We start from the raw sequence: 13,336 nt of genomic DNA, 5'->3' as shown, positions 1-13,336 counted from the left end.
CAGGGAGCAGCTTATTACGATCCGTCCTTAAATAACAGTGGAAGTGTTAATGTAAAAGATAGAATATGTATAATGACGCTTGAACTCATTGCAATTTCTAATGCACTCACTTATGCGGAAAGCTACAGTTGGGATAAAATTCTTATTTGCTCAGATAGTAAAAGCGCGATACAACATGTGGCTCGATGCGCCTCTGGCAACAGAGGTGTCTCGACAGCCTTTCGTGTACTTGCACAGATTCTACAATTTAGGTCGCGGAATATAAAAGTCAAATTGCAATGGGTTCCTGCCCATATAGGAATACGTGGTAACGAGGAGGCAGACAAACTTGCAAATGCTGCTCTTTCAGACGGAATAGAATATAATATCCATCCATGCTATTCGGAATATCTAGGAGAATTTAAATTAGTGTGTCAGGATCGGTGGAAAGAACACTTTAATGAACGGTCAAAAACAAAAGGCATATGGTACAAAACTATACAGAGTGAGCCTCCCCGTATACCATGGTTCATAAAAAGTAATTTACCTAGAAGGATAGTCAAATTAATAATTAGAGTAAGATCTGGTCATATCCCATCAAGAAAATTTACTTACTTAATTAAAAAAACCAACTCGCCTAATTGTGAAAATTGTGGTATTGTGGAGGACATATTTCATCTCTTGATGGAATGTGAACAGAACCAAACTGCAAGGAAGATTTTTATGGATAAATTTAAGATTAATAGGCTTGATGTAGGTAGCATACAATGTATTCTGAGCAAACCTGCTTCTGATGCTTCCTTGTGCTTGTGTGGGTTATTGGACTTTTGATAATAATCCACACAAGTATCAAACCTGTAGGTATGTAATGTAATTTACGATTCTATTAGCACCTTGTGTTAAATTTAAGATTTGTTACAATGGGACTGACGTGTCTTTAAGACAAAAGTCCTTAATTTAAATAAAGATTAAAAAAAAAAAAAAAAAAAAAGTTTACTTTCACAACCTTCTAACAAAATGAAACTGAAAAATATATATAAATGTTTAATATAGAAACGCGACAACATGCGATATAAAGAAGAGCTATATGTGGAGTGACCGGTCGGCTCGGTGATGTTCTCTGAAACGTCGTCTTGCGCGCGCAAACATCGTTCTTCGTTTTCTTAATTCAAACGACACGCCACAAGTTTATAACACTTTCAATGGAATTTGTTCAACCCCTTAAGTACATAATATGCCTTTAATTTATTTAAAGTGAAGGACGGAGGGGTCATAGAATGGAAACAAAACAGGAGGGAGATCGATTATTGCCTCCGTGTTCTCCTACATTTTAAATTTCAAGGAAATATTCCCGTTTTCGAAAACGTAAATACAAATTTGGAGGAGAAGGAGGAGGTTGTATATATGCTCCAATCTGTGAAATCTTTGCTTGTGCGATTTAGGTTCTTCGCTGTTTTAGACTGATAGCGTAGAGTGATATTATTTTTGTGGCGTATACATTTCGCCACAACGGGACAGAGTCGGCCTCGTTGAACATTTAAGGACAAGTTGCGTATATGTCTCAAAAAAGGGAGATGTTAAGTTATATACTACCCATTGCCGTCGAGAATCTATAAAAGAGCCAAGAGTGTGAAGGAAGCGTGACGTAGGGATTGGATCCATAGTCTCAACCTACCCTTGTGGAAAACAGACTATCACTACTTATTATTAAGTCTGTCAGTTTGTATGTGCTCTCGGAAATATGTGGACGGATTTCGTTCCTGCTTGAAATGTTAGAAAAAGGCGTTTCTGATGAAGGAATCTATACATACATACATACATACATACATAAAATCACGCCTCTTTCCCGGAGGGGTAGGCAGAGACTACCTCTTTCCACTTGCCACGATCTCTGCATACTTCTTTCGCTTCGTCCACATTCATAACTCTCTTCATACAAGCTCGGCGGTTTCGGGTACTTTTGACCTGACCCTTTACCAGGACGTCCTTAATTTGATCAAGATACGTTCGTCTAGGTCTTCCCACTCCGACCTTTCCCTCCACACTCTCCTTGTATATCTGCTAAGGAATCTATAATTTATCAATATCGTACCTACATTATATTTAAGCGAGCCGTGCGGATCGCTAGTTTAATATATAATAAAACCTGTGATGGATGAGATAAAGCCTGTCGTTAATAGTTCATAGCACTTTTTTTATTTTTGCACTCAAAGACATGACATTAAATACTTTTTAAGAGCTTTTATTGCATTGTAAACATCTTGAAAACTTATAGACTTGAGAAGGTTAGGATACTGTACCTAGTTACAATTCGTGAGTCTTAACACGGGCACGCGGTACACGCCCTTCATACCCAATACTACTTAAACAAAAACTAGTAAAAACAGGAAAAAAGTCTATGGACTTTTAGTAGTCTACGCTTTTGATTGCTACGACTTCATTTCCTATTGGACCAAAATTTGCATAATTTTCAATTGACCAATCACTATCGAGTTTTTTTACTGTAAATTGTAAATGAAATAGCATTGACTATGATGAGTCATAGACTTTTAGTTGACACTCGTTTCCGGTTAAGTTTAGATTTATTCGTAAAAGTCTATGATATTCAATTCTTTTTTGTTTATGCTCGCACAAAATTATAAAAATATTTATATTTTTTAAAATGATTATCATAATCCCATGTCCCTTTTTATTTACTGAAAAGCGTTTCTATATTAATGTTGTTTTGTAATGTCAAAAACAACATATTTTATAAATGGTTTCTTTTTTCGCGCCACCTTTTTAAATTCATTCCACCGGAAGCTTGTCTATAGATGCGTTTGTTTCCGAAAAGTGAACGTTTCACGAGTCAACAGCAACGTCTTTCGAGAAGTTCTAGGCGCTGTTTGCGACATTTTTCCTTCTTTTATCCGTCATCCTATGTTTTATGTGATGAAATAACTTCAGTTAGCGTTTATTTTCAAGATTAGTGTTCATAGTCGTAATTAAGTAATCGCTAGATTACGATATAAGCTAATATGGGCGACGAAAGCCACCCGAAAACTCTCTACGTCGGTAATTTAGACGCGAGTGTGACAGAAGATTTCCTATGCGCGTTGTTCGGGCAAATAGGCGAGGTAAAAGGCTGTAAGATAATACGCGAACCCGGCAACGATCCATATGCATTTCTTGAGTTTACAAGTCACTCGGCGGCGGCTACGGCCCTGGCCGCCATGAACAAGCGAGTGTTTCTCGAGAAGGAAATGAAGGTTAACTGGGCTACCAGTCCTGGTAATCAACCAAAAACGGATACGAGTAACCATCATCACATATTCGTAGGCGATTTGTCACCAGAGATTGAAACCCACATATTACGTGAGGCGTTTGCGCCTTTCGGAGAGATCTCTAACTGTAGAATAGTTCGCGACCCACAAACGCTCAAATCTAAGGGTTATGCTTTCGTATCCTTTGTTAAGAAAGCAGATGCTGAAGCAGCAATTCAAGCAATGAACGGCCAATGGTTGGGATCACGCTCTATACGCACGAACTGGTCAACGCGCAAACCGCCAACAAATAGGCCAAATGAAGGTGCTCCAAGTAGCAAGCGGGCCAAGCAGCCGACATTTGATGAAGTCTATAACCAGAGTTCACCTACTAATACAACTGTATATTGTGGAGGATTTACAAGTAATGTTATAACTGAGGATCTTATGCAAACAACATTCTCACAATATGGCCAGATACAGGATATAAGAGTATTCAGGGACAAAGGATATGCTTTCATTAGGTTCACAACAAAAGAAGCAGCAGCACATGCTATTGAAGCTACACATAATACAGAAATTAGTGGACATACAGTTAAATGTTTCTGGGGAAAAGAAAATGGAGGTGGAGAAAGTCAGGTTTGTATTTTTTATTTCATGTTTGCAATTTGCACCATTTATTGAATTGTTAGATGTTGTGAATATTAAAATGTTTTATTATGTCTGGGTAAGTAAGAAATGCAATTGCAAATCTTCTTTTCTCTCCTGTTATCTTTGCGAGTAAATTATTGCACTCAACACTATTTTTGCATCTGTGGAAAACATTTTATAATGACACTAGCTGGGCCCGAGACTTCGTCCACGTGGAATAGTTGTTTTGGGCATTGTTGAAGCCTTCACATTTTCCATTACTTCTTTGCTCCTTATAGTTGCAGGGTGATGTTATATAGCCTAAAGCCTCTTCCTCAATAAATGGTGTATTCAATGAAAAAAGAATTTTTGAATTCAAACCAGTAGTTGCTTAGATTAGCGTGTTCAAACAAACTTTTCAGCTTTATAATATTAGTATAGATTTTCACATTACCAATGATTCTTTATTACCTTACAATTTATATATGTATTTTGGTGATATTGACACACAAATATTTTACTTAAAAACAACATTATTAAACAAACATTGGTAGACATCAAATGTATTACTTAAAGCTATGTGTAGTACTGCTTCCAAAGTGTTACTGCTGAAAAAGCGGTATCAAACTGCAGAGCAGCATTTTTTTCAAGAACATTGTCTTCACCATAAGCCTAACTTAGATTTACAAATGTGGACGAGAGAAGGCTGCGGCCAGTGTAGCGTTCATTGTTATTAGGTTTAAAGCCTTTGGCCTCCTTCATTTCACCCTGTAAAAAAATTAATGATATATGACATGCTGTGAAAGATTTGGTTTGATATTAAAAAATTAATGATTGCATATTTACGATCTCTGCCAGTCAAGTGAAAATTATGCTGAAGATATTCTAGTTTCACAAATGGTAATTTGGCATCCAATGTTTGTTGTCATTTGGCAACTTTCACAGTTGTTTAATGATTGAACTATCATTTTTTATTTTCAGCGTTAAGGGTTATTATAATGATTTTTTCCACATCCTATTGGGAATTTTCCACAAACTTCCTAAGAGACAGTTCATCATCTATATATCATATATATATCATCTATATATTTTTTTTATTAAAAAATATATTTCATAAGTGTTTACATGTCTTGGTAGATGTCTTTTAATAAAAAAAAAATAATGAGATATGGTTACAGATGTCTGAATTTGTGTTTTTTGTTTCCACTTCACATTATGTTTAAATAAATATTATAATTCGTTTCTTGCAAATTATGGAGAAAATAACACTTATTTTACTACCACCCCTTATACACTTTCAATTACATAAGGGAGACTATTTTTTTTTTATGTACTAAAAAAGTTTTTTTTTTTTCGCAATTCCAGAGTTCCAATAACACGCCCGCCCCACCGGCCGCAGTAGCGTCGCAACCGCAATATCCATATCCCTATCAGCAAGGCATGGGATACTGGTATGCTCAGGTAATACTACACATTTCCTCTTATGCACCATCTGAAAAAAAACTTGTAAAAAGCTCAGAGCACACTAATAGCAGTTCAGATGCCGCACAGATTGAAAGCAGGTTGCAATACAAGAAACTCTTAGAACTCGTCACATGAAATTCAAACGCAGCAGGCACGAGTGTGATCTTCTCAGTCATTGTGGCCCTGTCTGATGATTTTGAAAAATTCCTTGTATTTTTTATTATAAACATAGACACATATCGCTACAGTAGGAGGTATATTTGTGTGTGAATTACACACATGACCATAGATTACAAAATAAATTGTAGAAAATATTTTTTTTGTCACATTTAGAGAGAAGGCAATTTCGCTCACAGTGAATCTGTTCAGAATCGTAATACTGATTGCAAGATTTGCAAGAAACAAAGTTAAAAGCAGAACATAATAAATTTTAGCATTCCACTTCACACATAACTTACATATTCTACCGAATCAAATCTATAGGAAAACCCAATTTGTTGTCAATTTTATTAGGAAATATCCTTCACATATCACAATCTTTAAGCATTAAGTACGCCCATTATTTTACCATTGTTTGTACAATAAAGTTTAAATAAATAACCTTATCCCTTTTAGAGAAAAAATGAGTCACAATATGCAAAGACCACATTCAGCTGGATTAATTAATGCCAACATTAATTAATCCAGAATGATGAATGATAATTGACTTACAACTTGTTACTACTCTCAAAAGAGTAGTAACAGGTTGTATAAGTCAATCATAAAAAAGCATATAGTCAACAATCTATTATTGATAAAAACAGTTAAAAATCAACAAATAGAAATAATTATAAATGGAAGGCTTACACAACCAAATAACAGCTGTGGTTCACTCGTCATGACTAATTAGAGGTCAAATCCAGGTTAAAATGATTTATTTGACTGCAGTCTGTTTTGTGGATAGAGTGGTCATTAATAACCTCTCTCATAAACACCGTATGCCGTGTGGTTTCCGGCACTACAAAATAGAACCACTCCACTTCATATCTTTCCCATGTATTCCGTAAAAGGTGACTAAGGGTTAGGTTTTGAAATTTGAGATTCCTCATGTAGTATTTGAACTGTCACTATTTGCATCCAAACAGCTGAACGTGGCCTATCAGTCTTTTCAAGACTGTTGGCTCTATCTACCCCGCAAGGGATATAGACGTTATTATATGTATGTATATGTAGTATTTACATATGTATGTCTATAAATGTGTGAGTGGAGTACACGCTTGTCACCCATGCCATCATGTCTCCTGTCTCGGGTCTACTGGAAGAGATTTCTTTTGAAACAAGCAGAACCTATGTAATTTTGTTTCTTGTGTTTATTGTACTGTGTTCTGTGTAGATAAATTAGTTAAATAAATGTATGTACACAATTTGTTTCAGGGCTACCCGGCGCTACAAGGCTACATGGCTCCTGGCTACTACCAACAATACACCGCTGCCTACAGCAACCCGCAGGCTGCCGCTGCTGGTGAGTTATCCACTTTCTCCTATCGAAGATGTGTTCCCGAGTGGTTTAGAATGCATGAATGTGGCACTCTAGAATAGAACCATTCCATATCTGCCCATGGATGTCGTAAAAGGCGACTAAGGAATAGGTATATGCATTTGGGATTATTCTTGTAGGCGCTGCTGGTGAGACATTTACTATCTCCTATCAAAGATGTGTTCCCGTGTGGTTTAGAATGCATGAATGTGGCACTCTAGAATGGTAACACTCCATATCTGCCCATGGATGTCGTAAAAGGCGACTAAGGAAGAGGTTTATGCATTTGGGATTATTCTTGTAGGCGATGGGCTAGCAACCTATACTAAACCTACCTAACCACTATTTGAATCTCAATTCCATCATGAAGCCATACAACTGAACATGGTCTTTCAGTGTTTTTGAAACTTTTGGCTCTTTCTAGCCCGCAAGGGATGTAGACATTAGCAAATACATACAAACAGAGAAATTAGAAATGAATTCAGTCCTGCAGTATGTTGTGGGGTTTAAATGCACGAGACCATAACAGGCCATTCAAATATTCTGTCAACCTTATACGTAAATATCTCTTATTTTCTCTAAACTTATTTCTATTCATGTAAGGTTTGCCTGCATAGTGCCTGATAATTATGCCTGATGTTAAAGATCTCCTAATTGTCGACCTCGCATGGGATATAGAGATGATATGTATGTATGAATGTATGTGCTTATTGGTGCCTGTAAGCCTATACATACAAACATAAAATCACGCCTCTTTCCCGGAGGGGTAGGCAGAGACTACCTCTTTCCACTTGCCACGATCTCTGCATACTCCCTTCGCTTAATCCACATTCATAACTCTCTTCATGCAAGCTCGGCGAAGTAAGACTGTAACTGTAAGCCTATTCTTATGCCTATAATTTGCCAATCGGCATAAGAATAGGCCAACAAAACAAATTTAATTTATAAAAGTATAAGTGAAAAAATTTGTAAAACCAGCTGAATGAACACAATTTCTTATCAAGAAAATATAGTATAACCAACCCATTTGTTTATCAGTGTATGATTGATGTGTTATGAGTAATGAACGTTGTTACCCAGACAATAGAGTTCAGCCACCCTAATCTAATGTTAGTAAATATTTGAGAATGTAAGCCTACTGTACTTAATAGATTTTCATTTAACATTAAACTAAACTTCGGAAGTTTAAATATGATCGTAGTGATTTTTAGTAGAGAATTTGAGTGAGTTGATACCTGTCTCGTAGTGGGCACGTTGACTCAATTGACTCAAACGTAAGATTTTTAAAAAATTTAATATAAATTTTGAAAACGTGCAATACGTGTGTTACTTTGTGAGTAATGAGCAAGTCTATAAAACAAAATGTAATGTGTTCTTTAATAACATGTCATAACTTTTCTATCGTTTGTCTTGCAATGTATTTTCTACGCTGTAATGCTCATTTTCATCCTGAGTTTAGTCATCATGGGCACATTTGGGACAAACATTAGGACTCTGTGACTTTATAAACATAGTGAAATTACGAAAACGAGTATTAGTTTAGTACTATAAATGGACACGTGATCGTATTTTCTTAAGCCAAATGTGAAACAAATATGTATGAATGGGATGTATTGATGTGTGATTCCTGGCGCCTATACAAAAAATAATAGGACCACTCCATCTCTTTCCCATGAATGTCGTAGTAGGCGATTAAGAGAAGGCTTATACGAAACTAGGGATTCTTTTTAGGCGATGGGCTAGCAACCTGTCACTGTTTGATTCCAATTCTACCATTAAGCTGACCGTGGCCTACCAGTCTTTTCAAGACCGTTGTTTCTGTCTACCCCGCAAGATATACCTACAGACCTGACTATATGTATGTATGTATGTATTAATGTAATGTCCGTTTGTTCCAGCCGGATACCGCATGAGCATGCCGGGCGGCGGCGCGGGCGGCGCGGGCGGCGCGTGGGCGGGGCAGCCGCCCGTCATGTACTCGGCCGCCATGCCGTCGGCGCAGTACCCCTCGCAGTAACGCCCGCCCTCCGGAGATAAGACAATATTCTCGATAGAAGTGGACGCTGTTATCGGATTTAGTGCCGGCGTCTGATCGTCGTGCGATGTTGTCGACGCGAACTTTTTCAATTTCGAATAAGGTTCATTCGATTTCAAATGGAATTTGTTCGACGTTGAACGATAACGACCCGTCTCGCCGGCTCGTTGTAACTAAATCCGATAACAGTCCTGTTATACTGTGCGTTTTATACGGTTTATGTCTTACGTTTTTATATGTGGGTAGGTGAATGATGTAAGCTCACCGCTGAGGCGCGCCTACTCGATTCACAGAAACGTGGACATTATATCAATGTGCTACGATGGAATTTCCGAAATTGTACACTCAATTGATTACAATTTGGAAATTCTGTCCTAAATTAATAATGCCATAGTTTAAACGTTAATGTTTTACTGTAAGTTGATACGGTGTAAAGGATGTATAAGTCTAAACATAATGGTATTTTTCATTATATGCGTTTACCTCATATGTTGTTTGTATGTGAATCAGGGTTTGTTTTAAAGTTTCCTGCTAGTACCCAAAAAAAGTGAGACTTCGACAACATATGTGGTAAAACATGAGCAATAAGTCTATTTTCTACCTCCATATAAAATTGTAAGACTGAACGACCTACACGGTAAAGTAGTGTAATAGGTTCTTAAATACCTACTTCTTTTATTAAGAATATTCTCTTGGAATTGTCCGGTCTCAATCTGGTCTATACAGTTTGGAAGTTGACTTTGGCAGAGCGATACAATAGAGTTTAATGTCATCGGCCTCACATGATTTAGATCTAGAGATGCTCATGTCTTTTCAGATATGATTTAAAAGGAATTATGTTGATTTACAGATAAAAGTTTTATAACAAAAAAATTGATACATGTATATCAGAATGCAAAAACCGATTTATTTTCAAGACTTACAAAATGTCTGCAAGCACTATTGATCGCCTGCCAAGCGATGTAGTAAGCGTAGTAGTGCCAATATAGTTTCCTTTTAAGGCTTGTTTGCTTTCTCAACGTTATTTATAATTTACAACCGCCTTGAAGAGGCTAATATTCAGTTTGGTATTTGTCTAAACACGTGGGTTTAATTTTACATTTTTGTTTGTAGCATGTACTGTCCGAAGCATGCATTGTCAAGTGCCTCTTGGTGATTAACCTATCACCTATAATACAGTTAGCGTACAAATAGTGCAACGATTAATATAAGATATTTACCTAGCGAATACCGAACAGAATATGTTTAATTGTAATAGACTTTCAGGATTTGATCTTCATCCCACCCGTGTATTGTGGTCAGAAACTATAAACCAAAACAGAGATATGATAATTGTCTAAATATACTCATTTCTTCTCTGCCTTATATAAATTTGTGCACAGTCTTAGTGTTTAATTAAATCCTACCCTGGGCTCTAATCACGGAAGGTGCAATAGAGTCTTAGTGAGATTATAACTTTGGCATTACTACTAAAGATTCGATGTTTAGTTTTGGATGGAATTTCAGTGTTATTTAAATTTTGATATATACTGAATTTACGTCTGATCGTAATGTTGAAACTTGATAATCTATCTTGTGAAGATCTTATACGCGATTTTAGTTTAGGCGATATAGATTATCGTATTGACAAAGCGCTGGCCACACCGAGGGCGGGAAAGCATTCTGACACCTTCGATTTCTCAATGCTATGATTTTTTAAAAACCTGTTTGAATGGAGAAAGGATCCCCCATTTATTTCTTAAACACACAAACCATTTACTTTTTTTCCATAAACGTGTCCAAGCATCTTTTATTTTCAAAGTTTATTCATATATTTGCCCACTTAAAAACGTTAAGACTCCGTTACCTAGCTTTTTCGCTACCTGTGTGGTCCCCGCTTTACTTCGCGAGATAGGATGTCCTTACTACACGTGCATCCATCACAGAATGGACAGTTGGTTTGCAATGATCCCTGTTGGCGGCAACACAAGATTTGAACAGCATACAATTCGATTACGCCTGAAGTAGATATTTAGTAAAGGCAACTTATTATATGCTGGCAAAAATCTTCTATCAAAATGGCTCGTGTATAATAGAGAGATTACATTTCTCCATCCTTCCTATCTTACTTACATTTATCTGTGTTGACAGAGATTATTGTAGACCAACAATTGTATTATATAATAGGGATCCCCTAGAGGGATTTAAGGAATCCCCCATCCGATGATTGAGGGGACTTCACATCCGGACTTGTATCGTTGATACAAACGCACACAAGTGTCTTCAACAATAGTCAATGTTTTTTTTTTACCAAGTTCTACACTCCATGGACTGCCGTCCCGAATATTGCGGCGTTGTCATACATATCTTCGAGACGTGGACAACGGCTCGCTAAAATATGTCGCGTGGACGCCACCAAACTACGATGGACCTGACTTCTAATTACAAGCAATAGTTGAGAACATATAGTCAATTTAAGAACAGGATACCTATAAAAAGATATGTCAATGTGGATGAGCGCATCAGGTCCACCGTTAGTTCCCAACGGAACGTCGCAGCGCTGTCCTGCGACGCCAAAGTTACGTTTACGCCTCCCTTGTTAGTCGACCTATATAGATAGGACATAACGAAATAAATTATAAATTTTTAAAAGATAAATATATAAGGGGAGTTGTGTCGCGAGTGTCCTCGTGTACATACGTTGATATTTATTGGCGCTCTGCGCTCGCAGACTGAGATATGCCCGAGACTCCTCGACGACGCGCCAGAGAGTTTGACGTATTTATAATATTAAGTTCGACACTGTTGTTTTGTTTGACCTTGTTATGATTTATTGTATGGAAACACTGGTAAGTCAATAAAACAGTGGGACTGGGAATGGGTGTTTGATTTACCGATATATATTTATGAACGACTATATAACTATGTATTATGTTTATTTCTGGGTCCAAATTTTTATACAAACGTCGACTCGGTAGCCTGTGATTGAAGTCTGCACAATATACATTCGGATGACGAAATTATTGTAAATTCTTAAAGGTCATTTTGTAAAAGGAAAAAATAAATAGTTAAGTTTACAATTACTTTGGTTATTGTTGTATTATTGTCTAGATTTACGGTGACCCAACGCCTCAGTCATTGTCCGATTAATCACAAGATATCGATCACTTTGTGCCATGGGAAAGTTTAATTATTAGTTGGCAGCTGCATATTCAAAATTAATTATATAGAGAGAGAGAGAAAGTTAAAATTCTATTTTCATCAAAGTCATAGAAAACTTCAATTGAAAATATTACAAGACAAATCCATATTCTCTGTAGAAATGGAGTCTAGGTTAATTCTATAAGAGAAAATATCCTGAAAAAAAAGGGTTTTATAGCGGCAGCGAGGTTTCAAGCTCAACCGCCACAAAGGAAAAGACTTCTGCCACTTGTTTTCTCCTAAATTCGGATTTTGAATGATACAGTAATTCAGACAATTGGAAGAGCATTTTTAACTTGTCTGAAATTGTTACTATTCCTTATTGAGCGATCTAGCTGAACGTCGTCTTCGAGAGTATTGGCTGTCTTTGCCTTGAGAAGAAAGAACAGAATAAGTAGGTACCTAATTAGGTAATTATGTTCTACCAACGATATCACAATGCATATTTTCATCAAAAAAGTTACCTTGCAATGCCAAAAAGTAAATACCAGGTGAGAGGTGACGGTACATACTTGTTCACTAGATGAGTAGGAGTCGGTACTAAAGAACAATTTCACACAAACAAGTTTTTAATTTGCCTCATTTTTTAAGTCGCCGATGTACCAAAATATTGAAAAAATATCAGTGGCAAGCTTCGAGAGAGAGAGTATCGGCTTTGTCTACTCTAAGGTAAAATATGTGAATGAAAAATGGTTCTACTATACACCATGGGACATCTGGGATGGAACTATCTTCATCATCAACTAGTTACCAAATACAGGATCTTGTTCAAAAGGCGCTGGGAGGCTCTTGTAGAGAGATTTACACCAGAAAAAAGAATGGGCTAACAACCTGTTTGCGCCAATTAATTATCTGTGCGCAATTTCCATTGTAAAAAAAAAAGAAGAAAAATCTTCCCGCCTTTTTTTGAACGTTTTTCCGAATACACATCTTTTTATCGAGTCCAGAGTTTTATTTTCGTCAAAAATTATAAATCAGGACTAGTTGTCCTCATCATGGTCCAAAACCGAAGCCGGATGAATAATTAATGTGGATCAGCGTTAATATGAACAATTTTAGTAAATTTGACGATTATTAATATCACCGGACTCGAGGCGGCATTACTACCTAAAGGAAAATTCTGCTGATGACGGAGTACATTTATATGGTGTTAAGTAGTAATATTATATTTAAATAACTAACCCAACACTCGAACAGGTAATGTTAAGTGTGTTAATTAAGGATTTTATAAGGTTAGTACTATTTATTACACTTTATGTTTGTTAGTACCAAGCATCTTTCTCCATTGTT

At 36.7% G+C, this 13,336-nt stretch overlaps 1 protein-coding gene across 1 annotated transcript; it reads left to right on the top strand.

The window, feature by feature from the left end:
* Positions 1 to 2,799: 2,799 nt before the first annotated feature.
* On the top strand, positions 2,800 to 11,928 carry LOC106137442 (nucleolysin TIAR). Its single transcript, XM_013338271.2, has 4 exons — positions 2,800 to 3,860; positions 5,217 to 5,312; positions 6,729 to 6,816; positions 8,730 to 11,928. The coding sequence occupies exons 1-4, from the start codon at positions 2,997 to 2,999 to the stop codon at positions 8,846 to 8,848; spliced, it is 1,167 nt and encodes a 388-aa protein (XP_013193725.1). The 5' UTR covers positions 2,800 to 2,996; the 3' UTR covers positions 8,849 to 11,928.
* Positions 11,929 to 13,336: the final 1,408 nt, after the last annotated feature.

The sequence above is a fragment of the Amyelois transitella genome, chromosome 18 (genome assembly GCF_032362555.1).
Source record: "Amyelois transitella isolate CPQ chromosome 18, ilAmyTran1.1, whole genome shotgun sequence".
In the NCBI taxonomy this organism is placed as follows: domain Eukaryota; kingdom Metazoa; phylum Arthropoda; class Insecta; order Lepidoptera; family Pyralidae; genus Amyelois; species Amyelois transitella.
The sequence above is the reverse complement of the archived record's forward strand: the minus strand, read 5'-3'. Positions and strand labels throughout refer to the sequence as shown.

Excerpts from the sequence above, each read along its gene's own strand:
- LOC106137442 (XM_013338271.2), top strand. The coding sequence starts at position 2,997 with ATGGGCGACGAAAGCCACCCGAAAACTCTCTACGTCGGTAATTTAGAC. Across the intron at positions 3,861-5,216 it reads ATGGAGGTGGAGAAAGTCAG|AGTTCCAATAACACGCCCGC; the intron begins GTTTGTATTTTT and ends TCGCAATTCCAG. Across the intron at positions 6,817-8,729 it reads CCCGCAGGCTGCCGCTGCTG|CCGGATACCGCATGAGCATG; the intron begins GTGAGTTATCCA and ends CGTTTGTTCCAG.